The 14,746-nt window shown below is 41.5% G+C and overlaps 1 protein-coding gene across 5 annotated transcripts in view; it reads left to right on the top strand.

The window, feature by feature from the left end:
- MYO5C (myosin VC) overlaps nucleotides 1–11,795 on the top strand; it is a 101,433-nt gene extending 89,638 nt beyond the window's left edge. For all 5 annotated transcript variants that reach the window (XM_063794951.1, XM_009429137.5, XM_510411.8 and 2 more), the window contains 3 exons: nucleotides 7,647–7,821; nucleotides 8,664–8,744; nucleotides 10,068–11,795. In XM_063794951.1, coding sequence (XP_063651021.1) covers nucleotides 7,647–7,821; nucleotides 8,664–8,744; nucleotides 10,068–10,220 — 409 coding nt within the window. In that variant the 3' untranslated portion in view covers nucleotides 10,221–11,795. The remainder of the gene's footprint in view (nucleotides 1–7,646; nucleotides 7,822–8,663; nucleotides 8,745–10,067) is intronic.
- The last annotated feature ends 2,951 nt before the right edge of the window (nucleotides 11,796–14,746 follow it).

Raw genomic sequence — 14,746 nt, 5'->3', positions numbered from 1 at the left:
GTGTGTCTACTATCTCTTAATTGAGACACCATGGACCCTGAGCCACTATTTGAATTAACACTGATCAAGTGATTGGAAAACACATAATATAGGATATTTAAGTTTCTTATAGTGTGTGCAGAAATTTGATACCTGTATCTGTTATGAGAACCTGGGGTAGTGATGATGGTAATGACGTAAGGGAAGGTGACAAAGAAAGTATCTATCATTATGCTAAGTGAAATAAGCCAGGCATAGAAAGACAAACATCAGATGTTCTCACTTATTTGTGGGACCTAGAAATTAAAACAATTGAATTCATAAAGATGGAGAGTAGAAGGATGGTTACCAGAGGCTGGGAAGAGTAGTGGGGGGCTGAGTAGAGGTGGAAATGGTTAATGGGTACAAAAAAAAAGAGAGAAAGAATGAATAAGACCTACTATTTGATAGCACAACAGGGTGACTATAGTCAATAATAACTTAATTGTGTATTTTTAAATAACTTAGAGGCCGGGCAGGGTGGCTCATGCCTGTAATCCCAGCATTTTGGGAGGCCGAGGTGGGTGGATCACCTGAGGTCAGGAGTTTGAGACCAGCCTGGCCAACATGGCAAAACCCCGTCTTTACTAAAAATACAAAAATTAGCTGGGCGTGGTGGCACATGCCTGTAATCCTAGCTACTCGGGAGGCCGAGGCAGGAGAATCGCTTGAACCCCAGAGGCAGAGGTTGCAGTGAGCCAAGATCACACCATTGCACTCCAACCTGGGCGACAGAGCAAGACTCTGCCTCAAAAAAATAAATAATAAAAAAGATAAAATAACTTGGAGTGTAATGGATTGTTTGTAACTCAATAAATGCTTGAGGAAATGGATACCCTATTCTCCTTGATGTGCTTATTTCACATTGCATGCCTGTATCAAAACATTTCATGGGCCAGGCACAGTGGCTCACGCCTGTAATCCCAGGACTTTGGGAGGTTGAGGCGGGTGGATCATTTGGGGTCAGGAGTTCGAGACCAGCCTGAGCAACATGGTGAAACCTCTGTCTGTACTAAAAATACAAAAAAATTAGCCAGGCCTGGTGGTGCACACCTGTAATCTCAGCTACTCATGAGGCTGAGACAAGAGAATCACTAGAACTGGGGAGGCAGACGTTGCAGTGAGCCAAGATCGCGCCTCAGCACTCCAGCCTGGAGGACAAAGCGAAACTCCGTCTCAAAAAAAAAAAAAAACAAAAAATTTCATGTACCCCATAAATATATATACCTACTATGTACCCAGAAAAATTTTTTAAAAATTGAGTATCTTAAGTCAAAAAATACATGTGAGAGGTATCCCTTACACCTTTTTAGCATTAGTGAAACTTTGGAGTTGGAGTCAATCCCCATAGACCATTCCCACAAATTCTCATGACAGCAGGGCATGGTTTTCAGATAGAAAGGGGTATTCAGAAGGACTAGTCTTTGCAGATCTTTATGTCTTCATTGAGAAATGAGTTATGTTTATTTCACAAGCTCCAAGCAGATCCTGTAGTCCTCTGTAGTAGGTTTCAGCCCTAAAGTAAAGCCACATCAGAGCCTTTGCTAAACTCAGTTCTCACTCCCTCAGTGGATCCCCCAAGACTGAGTAGAGACATGAATGAAAAGGATCATGAGGGAGACACATGACTCCAGGTCTTAGAACAACTTCTTTGAGGACAGGCAAACACCTGCCCCCCAGGTACCCAGTACTTTTTCCCTTCCACCAGGTGGAAGTGGCCATCCTTTTCGTTTTCTTTTTTGAGATGGGGGTCTCACTCTGTCACCCAGGCTGGAGTACAGTGGCACGATCTTGGCTCACTGCAACCTTCGCCTCCCGGGTTCAAACAATTCTCCTGCCTCAGCCTCCTGAGTAGCTGTGGCTACAGGCATGCGCCACCATGCCCGGCTAATTTTTGTATTTTTAATAGAGACGGGGTTTCACCATGTTGGCCAGGCTGGTCTTGAACTCCTACAGGCATATGCCATTTTTGTAGAAACAGAGTCTCACTATGTTGCTCAGGCTGGAATCTATGCTTCCAAATGGGGACGTTTAGATCATTTTAATGTAATATAATATTTATATTTAGGATTACCATTTTATTAATTTCTGCTTGTTGCTTCTGGTTTTCATTTCTCCATTTTCTTTATCTGCTTCTTTTGGGTTATTTGAAATTTTTTAGTATCCCTTTCTAAATTATCTTTTTTTTTTTTTTTTTTTTTTTTAGTATTATCCCTTTGATCTTTTTTCTCAGTTGTTGCTCTAGGGATTCCAGTACATATACTTAACTTTTCAGTCTATTTAGAATCAATATCTTACCACATCAAGTGGAATGCAGAAATCTTACCATCATGTAGGCCCCTTTAGCCTCCCTACTTTATGTTGCAGTGGTCTTATATATTAGATCTACATACATCAAAAACTGTACCATACAATATTATAATTTTAGTTTTCAACCATCAAACATATTTTAAAGAACTCAATAAGAGAAGAATAGTCTATTATAGTCAACCAGGTATTTACCATTTCTGTTGTTTCTTCATTCCTAATGTTCCAAGTCTCATTTTTTTCCAAGTCTCATTTTGATATAATTTTCCTTCTGCCTGAAGAAAGTATTTTAGTATTCCTTTTAGAGCAGTTTTGTTGGCAATAAATTATTAGTTTTCTTTCAGTTGAAAATGTCTTCACTTTACCTTTATTCCTAAAGGGTATGTTTGTAGGATGTAGAATTCTGGATTGACAGTTGTTTTCTTTCACCACTTTAAAAATGTTTTACTTTTTTCTAGCTACTGTGGTTTCAGATAAGAAATCCATAGTCATTTGAATTATTCCCCATAAATAATGCATAATTTTTCTCTGATTACTTTTAAGATTTTTTTTTTCTTTGTCTTTAGTTTTCCATAGTTTGTGATGTGTCTGGGTGTGGATTTCTTTGGTTTAGCCTGTTTGGAATTTCCTGAGCTTCTTGAATCTGGCCATTCACCAAATTTGGTACATTTTCAGCCACTGTTTTTTCAGATATTTTGTCTGCATCATACTCTTTGTCTTCTCTTTCCAGAACTTCAGTGAACCAGCTGTTAAAGACTTTTTGTTATTGTCCCACAGGTCCATAAAATTCTGCTCCTTTTTCTTAGTTCTTTTCTTCTGTGCTGTTCAGATTGGATAATCTCTGTTAATCCTTTCAAGTTCACTGACTCTCCTCTGTCATCTCTATTCTGCTAGTAAGCCCATTCAGTGAGTTCTTTTATTTCTATTATTGTATTTTTCAATTCTAAAATTTCCATTTGGTTTTTCTTTATATCTTCTGTTTCTTTTCTGAGACTTTATATCTTTTGATTCATTACAAGAGAGTTTGGCTTTACTTTTTAGAGCATTTTTATGATGACTTCTTTAAAGTCTTGGTCAGATAATTTGAATATCTGTGTCATCTCAGTGTTGACTTCTATTAGTTGTTTTGTTTAATGTGAGTTGAGATCTTTCTGGTTCTTCATGTGCCAATTTTGAATTGAATATTGGATATTTTTAAATACTGTATTATGAGACTCTAGGTCTTCATTTTTTAGTTTATGTTATTATTATTATTATTATTATTATTATTTAGTTACCCAAGCTTGAGTGCAGCAGCACAATCTTGGCTCACTGCAACCTCTGCCTGGGTTCAAGTGATTCTCGTGCCTCAGCCTCCCAAGTAGCTGGGATTACAAGCACCCACTACCATACCTGGCTAATTTTTGCATTTTTAGTAGAGACGGGGTTTCACCATGTTGGCCAAGCTGGTCTCGAACTCCTGATCTCAAGTGATGCACTCGCCTCAGCCTCCCAAAGTGCTGGGATTACAGGTGTGAGCCACCATCCCTGGCCAAGACTCTAAGTCTTTAAATCATATGGAGAATGTCAATATTTTCATCAGGTGGACAATGCACTTGGGTCATACTGCAAGTTCTGACCACCCTCTATGCTTTGTGGTTCTCATGCCATTTCCATGTGTAAGGGTTTTGTGGTGCTCTTTGGGTCCGTTTCATATGTGTGAAAAATGGTGGCCAGCTTGGAACTTGGGTAATGGTATGTTTCATAGTTCAGTTCTTAAATTCTGTATATGCTGTTTAGGGTCAGATTCATGCATGGGCTCAGGGATAAACCCAGGAGTTAATAAAGAACTTAACAAACTGCTTTTCCCAACTTTCCCAGGCTCCTCCCTTTCTGTGGCATTCCTATTACTTTCTGCCCCCTTTTTGGTGCTTCAGCTAGAAAACTGGAGCTTTCCTTAACTTGCTCTGCAGTGTACTTACTGCAGATGTCTCTATCTGGGGCCAAATGGTGAGGGCAAAGAGAGAACCTTGAACCACAGATCCTCCAATTGGAAGGGAAGTTTCCCTTCTCTTCGAGTTTTAGGTTCCTTCTGGCCTCCTTCGCCACCACTGCTGTCGACATGGGATTGGAACTTGAGCATGAGAGAATAGAGAAAAAGGAGAGGGAAAAGGTAGGGCATTGAGCATTAGGAGGCCCCTTTTCAGCTCCTTGAGCTAGAATCAGAGAGCTCCCCTGGAGGTCTTTGTTGGCATTGATGCCCACCTCTGAGTTTCAAACTGTGGCGAGTAGAGGCCAGTGAATAGCAGAGGGGAAAAGTGATGATCTCACTTTTGACTTGGAAGGACTTCAAATTCTGGTCATCTTCCCCAATACACCTGCTACTATTTACTTTTCCAAGTCCTCAAATAGCTGCCGAATGCATTCCATTCAGGCTTTATAGCTGCATTCAGTGGGACAGACAAGATGGAGTGTGGTTACTCCATCTCACCGGGAACTGGAAACCCACCACACATCTTTGAGTGGGAGAATTAATGTGCTCAAAATTCAGATTTTAGAAAGGACTGTGGCAGTATTTGAATAGGGTGAATTAGAAGGGCTGAGATGGGAGCCCCATTAGAAACCTGTAATAAAAACTAAAAGTAGGGCCGGGCGTGGTGGCTCACGCCTGTAATCCCAGCACTTTGGGAGGCCGAGGTGGGCGGATCACGAGGTCAGGAGATCAAGACCATCCTGGCTAACACAGTGAAACCCCGTCTCTACTAAAAATACAAAAAAATTAGCCAGGTTTGGTGGCAGTGGCAGTAGTCCCAGCTACTTGGCAGGCTGAGGCGGGAGAATGGCGTCAACCGGGGAGGCAGAGCTTGCAGTGAACCGAGATCGTGCCACTGCACTCCAGCCTGGGCAACAGAGCGAGACTCCGTCTCAAAACAAAAACAAAAACAAAAAACTAAAAGTAGGCCAGGCGCGGTGGCTCACACCTGTAATCCCAGCACTTTGGGAGGCTGAGGTGGGCAGATCACAAGGTCAGGAGTTCGAGACCAGTCTGGCCAATATGGTGAAACCCCATCTCTACTAAAAATACAAAAATTAGCCAGGCGTGGTGGCAGGCGCCTGTAGTCTCACCTACTCGGGAGGCTGAAGCAGGAGAATCTCTTGAACCCAGGACATGGAGGTTGCAGTGAGCTGAGATCGCACCACTACTCTCCAGCCTGGGCAACAGAGTGAGACTCTGTCTCAAACAAACAAACAAAAAGCAACAACAACAACAACAAAAACTAAGCAAAAGTAATAAGAACTCAAACTAGTAGGACAAAGGTAGCAATGCAAAAATGAGGGATAGTGAGAACCAACCCAAGATATATCATCTCACACCCACTATCCTATGGAATAACATTAATTCAGCATCACTGTCCAAATGTTACAGCCAGAAAGAAGACCCACATGGGGCATTGCTAATCCTTAAGGTCACAGCTGGGACTGACTTTATTTATTTTGAGAAAGTCTCACTCTGTCGCCCAGGCTGAACTACAGTGGTGCAATCTCAGGTCACTGCAACCTCCGCCTCCCGGGTTCAAGTGATTCTCCTGTCTCAGCCTCCCGAGTAGCTGGGATTATAGGCGTCCACCACCATACCCAGCTAATTTTTTTGTATTTTTAGTGGAGACAGGGTTTTGCCATGTTGGCCAGGCTGGTCTTGAACTCCTGACCTCAAGCGATCAGCCTGCCTCAGTCTCCCAAAGTGCTGGGATTATAGGCGTGAGCCACCATGCCTGGCCCAGAGCTGGAACTGACTTTAGAGATCACTTTATTCAACACTCAATTTTTTTTAGCAGTTTCATTGGTATGTAATTTATATACCATACAGTTTACCTGTTTAAAGTATATAGTTCAGGCCAGGCACAGTCACTCACACCTGTAATCCCAGTGCTTTGGGAGGCTGAGGCAGGCAGATTGCTTGAGGCCAGGTGTTCAAGACCAGCCTGGCCAACATGGTGAAACCCTGTCTCTACTAAAAATACAAAAATTAGCCGGGTGTAGTGGCAGGTGCCTGTAATCCCAGCTACTCAGGAGGCTAAGGCAGGAGAATCGCTTGAACCTGAGAGGTGGAAGTTGCAGTGAGCTGAGATTGGGCCACTGTACTCCTGCCTGGGTGATAGAGGGAGACTCCATCTCAAAAATAAATAAATGAGTAAATAAAGTGTATAGTTCAATCGTTTTTGATATATTTACGTAGTTGTGCAACTATCACTGTAATGTAATTTTAGAACATTTTCATCCCTCCAGAACGAAACCTTATACTCATTAGCAGCCACTCTCATCCCCCACCCCAACTCCCTACCCTGCCCAGCCTAGGAAACCATTAATATGTTTTCTTTCTCTACAGATTTTGCCTATTCTGGACATTTAAAAATAAATGAAATCATAAAATGTTATCTTTTGTGGATGGCTTCTTTCACTTACGTAATGTTTGGGAGGTTCATCCATGTAGCAAATATCAGCACCTCATTCCTTTTTATTGCTGAATAATACCCCATTGCATGGATAATGCCACAGTTTGTTCATTCATTCATCAGTTGATGGATATTTTGGGTGGTTTTCACTTTCGGGCTATTATGAATAATGCTGCTGTGAACATTTGTGTACAGAGTTTTGTTTGGACATGCTTTCACTTCTCTTGAGTACATGTCTAGGAGTGGAATTGCTGTGTCATATGGTAAGTCTGTATTCAATTTTGAGAAACCACCAAACTGTCTTCCACAACAGCTGTACCATTTTACGTTCCCACTAGCAATGTTTGAGGGTTCTCAACACTCTCATTGTGCCCAGAGAGGTCGATTAACTTCCCAGGCTCACACAGTGGATTGGCAGGACTAAAACCCATGCCTCTTAACTCATAAACCCATGTGGCAATTAGTGACAGAAATAAGAATAAAAACTGCAGTCGACCGAAAGCCTTCACTAATTGAAAGATTTCTGCCAATTCAGGAAAAAGAAAACAGTTTTTTATACTTATGGAAGTCTTCTCTTCAGATATCACTGTTTCTTTCCTTTAATCAATTTTCAAAATTGTATTTCGTAAGTGATTGCAATCACTGTTCTTTGCTCAGATTTTCCCCAAAGTCTGTAGCTGTTCCGGCCCCTCAGCCTAGACCACCATGAGTCTTAGAACTCTGGATTAGGAGAGCTGATCATCAATCCAACTCCCTCATTTTGCAGATGAGTAACTGCTGAGCTGTGGTCTTAAGGATCTCAGCGAACTCTGGTACCCTCTCGGGACACACAGGAGTATCTGGCACCCTTCCCTAAAGTATTCTCTGTTCTTCTGCCTTTCCCTCCAGGTGCAATATCAGCTACTTAGAAGAATGGCTTAAAGATAAGAACTTGCAGAACAGCTTAGCAAAGGAAACTTTGGAGCCCCTCTCTCAGGCAGCCTGGTTGCTTCAGGTCAAGAAGACCACAGACAGTGATGCCAAGGAGATCTACGAACGCTGCACCTCACTGTCTGCTGTGCAGGTGACCAGGCTTGCTTAGTGTCTCCCTGGCTCTTCCCTGACACATCAGTGCAGTGGGCATTGCCTTTCTTGGTTTAGCCAGCTGTGGGCACCCTGATTCTGTGTGTACTCTCGGGAGCATACCTATCACCCATGGCCCACCCTTTTATCTAATAAATATTTATTAAATACTAACACTAGGTCTTAAAAACATAGAAATGGGCTGGGCGAGGTGGCTCACAGCTGTAATCCAGCACTTTGAGAGGCCAAGGTGGGAGGATTGCCTGAGCCCAGGAGTTTGAGACTAGTCTGGGCAACATAACAAGATGCTCTACCAAAAAAAAAAAAAAAAAAAAAAAAAAAAAGCTGGGTGTGATGGCACACACCTTTGGTCCCAGCTACTTGGGAGGCTGAAGCGGGAGGATTGCATGAGTCCAGGGGTTCGAGGCTGCAGTGAGCCATGATCATGCCACTGCACCCCAGCCTGGGCAATAAAGGGAGACCCTATCTCAAAAATAATAATAATCACACACACACATACACACAAATGTCTATGATGCATTCATTCCCTGCCCATTAAACTTACAAATGTGTATGTGGAGGGGTGGCCATGTGGGAGGTGGGGAGGCTAGAAGGGGGCTCCTCTTACTGTTTTCTGATTATCTGATTTGCCTTTGCTCCCTATGGCACTTTTCTCCCCTTGTTTTCTTTTCTTGGAAATAGGTAACATACAGTTCCTGAACCAAATTATAGGCTAAAAGAACCACCTGTGCTTCCCAATGGTTCCCAATAACCAGAACCATTATTTTATGAACAGAGTTATTATTTTGCATGGTCTAACACCATGTTATGTACCGTTTGCAGATCATAAAGATCCTTAATTCATACACACCTATAGATGACTTTGAGAAGAGAGTGACTCCATCCTTTGTTCGCAAAGTACAGGTGAGATTCTTAAGGATGTGCCTTTTAATTTTACTTCCTAACTATGGTATAAGATGTTGATACTTAATTAACATTATAGAAATCCAGGATTAAAGTACATTTACCCACATATACAAATGAAAGGCACCCAGCTCAAAGGTAAGCAGGAAATCTTCCTGTGAAATTTTCAGAATCCACCTTAGTCCAGGTGGGAAGGGAATGAAAGCACCAAAATCATGTCTCCCGTGCTGTATTCTGTCAATATATCTTATTTCTTACTGATCGTTGAATACTGTGCAAGTGGGCAGAGGCTGAATGGAAACAGAGACCATTTTTCTTTTATAATCATTTGTATAACCATTTTTTCTTATATAATCCCTAAAGTTTCTCCCCTAAGGAACTCTAGGGCAGCAGTTCTCCAAGTTTGGCTCAAGGATCCCTGGGAGTCCTTGAGACACTTTCAAGAGGGTCTGCAAAACTCTTCCTTTTTCTAAATATGTACCTGTGGATTTTCTAAATAGGTATCTGTGGATTTTCTCAATAGTTATCTGTGGATTTTCTTCGTGTACTTCAACCAAAATAACATATCACAACAGATTGAATGCAGAAGCAGATATATATGATATATCATATATATGATAATATAGCATATATATTAAAATATGGCGTATATAATATATGGTTATATATGATAATATATTAAGTCAGACATGAAAGAGATTTGCAAAAATAGAAAATACCACTTCTCACTAAATTTTCTTTGTTTTGGAAACTTATGTTTAACATGTGTAGAGCTTATTTTAATGAATTAATAAATCATTTTAATTACTAATATGGCAAATACCGATATACACATATACACAATGTATATTTAATTACTAATATGGCAAATACCAATATACCCATATACACAAAAGCTTTTGGGGCCTCAGTCATGTTTTAGTATAAAGCGGTCCTGAGACCAAAAAGGTTGCAAACCCATGAATGAAGAAGAAAGATGGGTTCAATAAAAATGTAATACTTGAAATCTACTCATGTTTGACCTTAGAATTATGCCATGAGAATAGATTAGAATAGAAAACAGATTTATGGTCAACTCATCCCATGGGAAATTAACTTCTGAAGTGAAACAGGACAAGTTAATTGTTCCTGAGAGCTGATCTGGAAGCCCTGGATAGACTTTGGAATTGTGCTGTTGTTAAAAAGTTCTCATGTATGTCATTTCATGTGATGGTGCAAGGAGCTCTCCACTAGAGATAGCTGTGTTTTGCCTTGACTTTCAGGTAGCAGTAAAGCAGAACATGTTAGTTTCCTTACTCATTTTTCCTCTGATTCTAATTTCAGGTTCTCCTAAATAGCCGGGAGGATTCATCACAGCTTATGTTGGATACCAAATATCTCTTTCAAGTCACATTTCCTTTTACCCCCTCTCCACATGCTCTGGAAATGATTCAGATCCCCAGCAGTTTCAAGCTAGGCTTTCTGAACAGGTTATAGCAGGAGAAAAAGTCAGTGCACTTTTTCTTCAAAAGCTAAGTGAAGGTTCAATATGAGGGATGTGTTTTATTAATTGGCAATGGAAATTGGAATGTGATTTAAGGTAGAAAACAGACTTTTCTCAAATGGACCACATCATCTCTCACTCACAGTGACAATGCCGCTGCTGTAATTTTGTAAGAATTCACACACACCAGCTGTATTTGGAAAAGCCATGTCTCACTCTCGAATCTCAGCTGGTTTTCACTGAAATTCCTGGAGGGCTCATATTTTCTTCCACGTGCCTCTTGATCTGTTCTGTCTTGTGGCAGGGCTCTACCAGGAGGGAGTGAGATCTGGGGACACAGTGGCTTCCAAGTTTTCTAAGGTTCATGTGAAACCTGAGTACATTTACAAAGCTGCAAGTGGATTCTAGTGCTGAGTCTTCCAGGAAAAAATCCCGTTTGGCCACCGTGGCCTGCCAAAAGTTCTCTTGCCCCCTGCCTGCTGGGGACAGAAGGTTTTCATGAACTCTTTTTACTGAAAATGCCCTGCATTTAAAAATGTTTATTTTAGACCCTTCTAAATTTTTTTTTTTTCTTTGAGACTCCGGAGTCTGGCTCTATCGCCAGGCTGGAGTGCAGTGGCATGATCTCGGCTTATTGCAACCTCCGCTTCCTGGGTTCAAACAATTCTCCTGCCTCAGCCTCCTGAGTAGCTGGGACTACAGGCACCTGCCACCACGCCCAGCTAATTTTTGTATTTTTAGTGGAGACAGGTTTCACCATGTTGGCCAGGATGGCCTCGATCTCTTGACCTCGTGATCCGCCCACCTCAGCCTCCCAAAGTGCTAGGATTACAGGCGTGTGCCACCGTGCCCGGCTGACCCTTTTAATTTTTAAGAGTGTTCAATCCGAGATGAATCATTTGAAGTATTTTTATATGTATATCTATTTAAAACTAATATATTATTAAAGCTTAATTGCCATGCCGTTTATCTTCTCTGAAAGAACTTCAAATCTTACCTGCCAACATATTCACCATAATTTTTTTATTTTTTAATACCTTTCATACAATAACTTTTTTTAAAAAACCTCAGATTGAAAAAGCAACCTAAATTACTTTCGCTCTCTAATCAGCATTTCAATGTATTTATTTTTAAATTTTCTCAAAAAGTAACTAAAAAATTGTGTCGGACCCTCCTTTTGAGAAATCTATGTTTCCCAAGTTTTATGGGAACTGGCTATTCCTTGTCCCGGCACACCTTCTCATTCCTTCCTTTCAGAGCCTAAAACCTCATTTGATAAGCACTCCTAGTCTCTGGCCTGTGGATCCAGTGCTATTCTGTCACCAACCTAAGAATCCCAATTGCACCTTCTGTTTCTGACAGTCACAGGTGACAGCTGTGATTCTATAATACAGACTGGTGTCTTAGAGGTAGGAATAATACATGATTATGAAGCATCACCCTGCTAATACATAACAATGTCTTTTTATATTATAAGTGATTGAGTTTAGTTCATTTCAATACATTGTACATGAAAAAATGAAAAGTAGAACTTTGTAATACTTTAATCAATAAAATTAATTACCAAATGAATTGGGTCAGATTCTTTCATTGCGAGGAGATGACATGTCTCTTAAGTGTACAAGTTTTATGCCTTTCTTTACGGTCATACTGAAAGATGCTAGAATCTTTATAGATTCATAATATCTCATTTAAAGTATATTAAAATGTTTAGAGAAGAAGTAAATATGTCATAAGTGCTGGCTTAGGCTGTGTCTCCAGGACGCTTCCACACTGTCAGAATGAGGGGCTACTTGGCAGAGAAGTGGCAGGGTTTCTGATCCTGAGCTGCGGCCTCCATGCCCTTTCTAGACCTTCCCCACACCATGAGGAGCCATCACTGTTGGTTTTCAGCTTCCATAACTCAGGATTTATGCCTGTTTTATAGCACTTACCCTGGACTGGAATCCAGAAATGCTGCCCATTTCCTCTGTAGGCCTGTGAGCCCCAGAGGGCAGGTGCCACATCCTCCTCATCCCTGCCTTCATCCTACTGCTGATGAGGTGGGAAGAGAACTGAAGGAGCAAAGTCCCGTTGGAGGACTGTGTGTGTGTGGTGGGGAGTCAACCATGGGAAAAAGTAGGTCATGTTTGGGGACAGGGAGACCTGTGGAGGCTGAGGAGTTTATGTGTGGAAAAATGGGGAAAGGGAGGCACTCATCCCACAGTCTTGATCAGTTCTACAGAGCTGACAGTGGCAAGGAGACCAAAATAGAGAAATGTTAAGAACATGCGGCCCAGGTGAATGTGAGGGCTGCTCAGTGAGTGGGCGCAGACACAGAGGTCAAACCTGCCAAGGTCTCCCTCCACAGAGGGGCTGGGCAGGTTCCAGGGGTGAGTGAGGGATGCAGATGGCAGTGCGTGCCCAGCAGGGAGCATGGAAGTGCTGTGGAGGAAGGAAGCAAGCTGAGCAGCACTCCAGAGAAGATAAGGAGATTAGCCAGTGGGAGACGTGCTTCACACCTCAAGCTGCGCGCTGGTCCTCACCTCTCACCATCTGCTCTGTGGCTCCCAGTGCTGACTCTGGAAGGTATGTGCATGCTGACATTCGGTTAAAATACTCCAGCTTTTGAAATGCTCAGAAAAGCATCCAGATGAGTACAGGGCACAGTGTTAGCAGGTCTTTCTGTGCGGTGGGAGCATGGGTGAGGGGTTTTGTTGTTGTTAATCTGTAGAATCTAATTTTTCTACAATACACATGAATTTATTTTGAAATAGTAAATTTCAAATATTTCAAATTGAAATATTTCAATATTTTTTACATTAATATTGGCATCAGGAAAGAGATTAAGCATACTTAAAATCACTAAGTCAGTTTTAAAATTTGATCCAGGTGACACATGGCAACATGAGCCTCTGGGTACAGCTTATGGGGTTAGAAAGAGGTTTTTAGTTGTAAGTCTGAGATACATCCACATTGTTGTGTGTATCAGTTATTTTTTATTCTATGCTCATTTCACAGTTTCGTCTGTGACTGGTGAACATTTGGGTCTTTCAAGTTTAGGCCTTCTATGAATAGCTGCTATGACATTTATGTTTTTGTTTTTGTTTTTGTTTTTTTTAAGGAAATAAGCATTATTTTCTGTGGTGTATGTATGCACGAGTAGAATTGCTTGGTCATAGACTATATCCGTTTCACTTTAGTAGCTCCTACCAACCAGTTTTCTACAGTGGTTATACCGACTTATACTCCCACTAGCAGAGAAAGGCAGTTCCAGTCTCTGCATCCTTGCCCACACTTTGTGTTGTCAGGCTTTTTAGGTTTTCTGATGGGTAAGTAGTTGTATCACATCGTAGTTTTACTTTGTATTTCTATGATGACTAATGATAATGAGCACCTTTTTATATGTTTATTGACCATATAAGTATCCTCATTTGTGAAGTGACTACACAAGCCTTTTGTCCATTTTAAAAATAATCTTTGGGCTGGGCGCGGTGGCTCATGCCTGTAATCCCAGCACTTTGGGAGGCCGAGGCGGGCAGATCATGAGGTCAGGATATCGAGAGCATCCTGGTTAACACGGTGAAACCCCATCTCTACTAAAAATACAAGAAATTAGCCGGGTGAGGTGGTGGGCGCCTGTATTCCCAGATATTTGGGAGGCTGAGGCAGGAGAATGGCATGAACCTGGGAGGCGGAGCTTGCAGTGAGCCGAGATTGTTCCACTGCACTCCAACCTGGGTGACAGAGCAAGACTGTCTAAAAAAAAAAAAAAACTTTATTGAGATATGATGTCCACGTTTTGTTTCATGTTTTAAAACCCATCATTTTAAAACATATATTTCAGTGTTTTTTAAGTTTATTTACAAGGATTTGCAACCATTGCCACTAACTCCAGAGTATTTTCATCACCCCGAAAAAGAAATCCCATACCCCTTAAGCAGCCACTCTCAGCTCCCTCCTTCCCCCTTATTCTCTCTTCCCTCCACCTCGCAACTACTCATCTGCTTCATGTCTCTATGGATTTGCTGATCCTGTACACTTCATATAAATAAATCATACAATATGTGGCCTTTTGTGTCTGGCTTCTGTCATAGGATAGCGTTTTTAAGGTTTGACCATGTTGTAGCATGTGTCAGAACGTCATTCTTTTTTATTGCTGAATAGCAGTCTACTGGAGGGATAGACATTTTGTTTTTCATTTGTTGGTTGGTGGACACTTGGGTTGCTTTCACTTTTGGCTAATAATGCTGCCATGAAAATTAGTATGTACATTTTTATGTGAACATATATTTTCTTTTTTTTTTTTGTTCTGAGACGAAGTCTCACTGCATTGCCCAGGCTGGATTTCAGTGGCGCGATCTTGGCTCACTGCAACCTCCATCCCCCAAGTTCAAGCAGTTCTCATGTCTCAGCCTCCCAAGTAGCTGGGATTACAGGCACCTGCCACCACGCCTGGCTAATTTTTGTATAGTAGATATGGGGTTTCACCATATTGCCCAGGCTGACCTCAGGTGATCTACCCGCCTGGGCCTTCCAA

The sequence above is a fragment of the Pan troglodytes genome, chromosome 16 (genome assembly GCF_028858775.2).
Source record: "Pan troglodytes isolate AG18354 chromosome 16, NHGRI_mPanTro3-v2.0_pri, whole genome shotgun sequence".
Lineage (NCBI taxonomy): Eukaryota > Metazoa > Chordata > Mammalia > Primates > Hominidae > Pan > Pan troglodytes.
The sequence above is the reverse complement of the archived record's forward strand: the minus strand, read 5'-3'. Positions and strand labels throughout refer to the sequence as shown.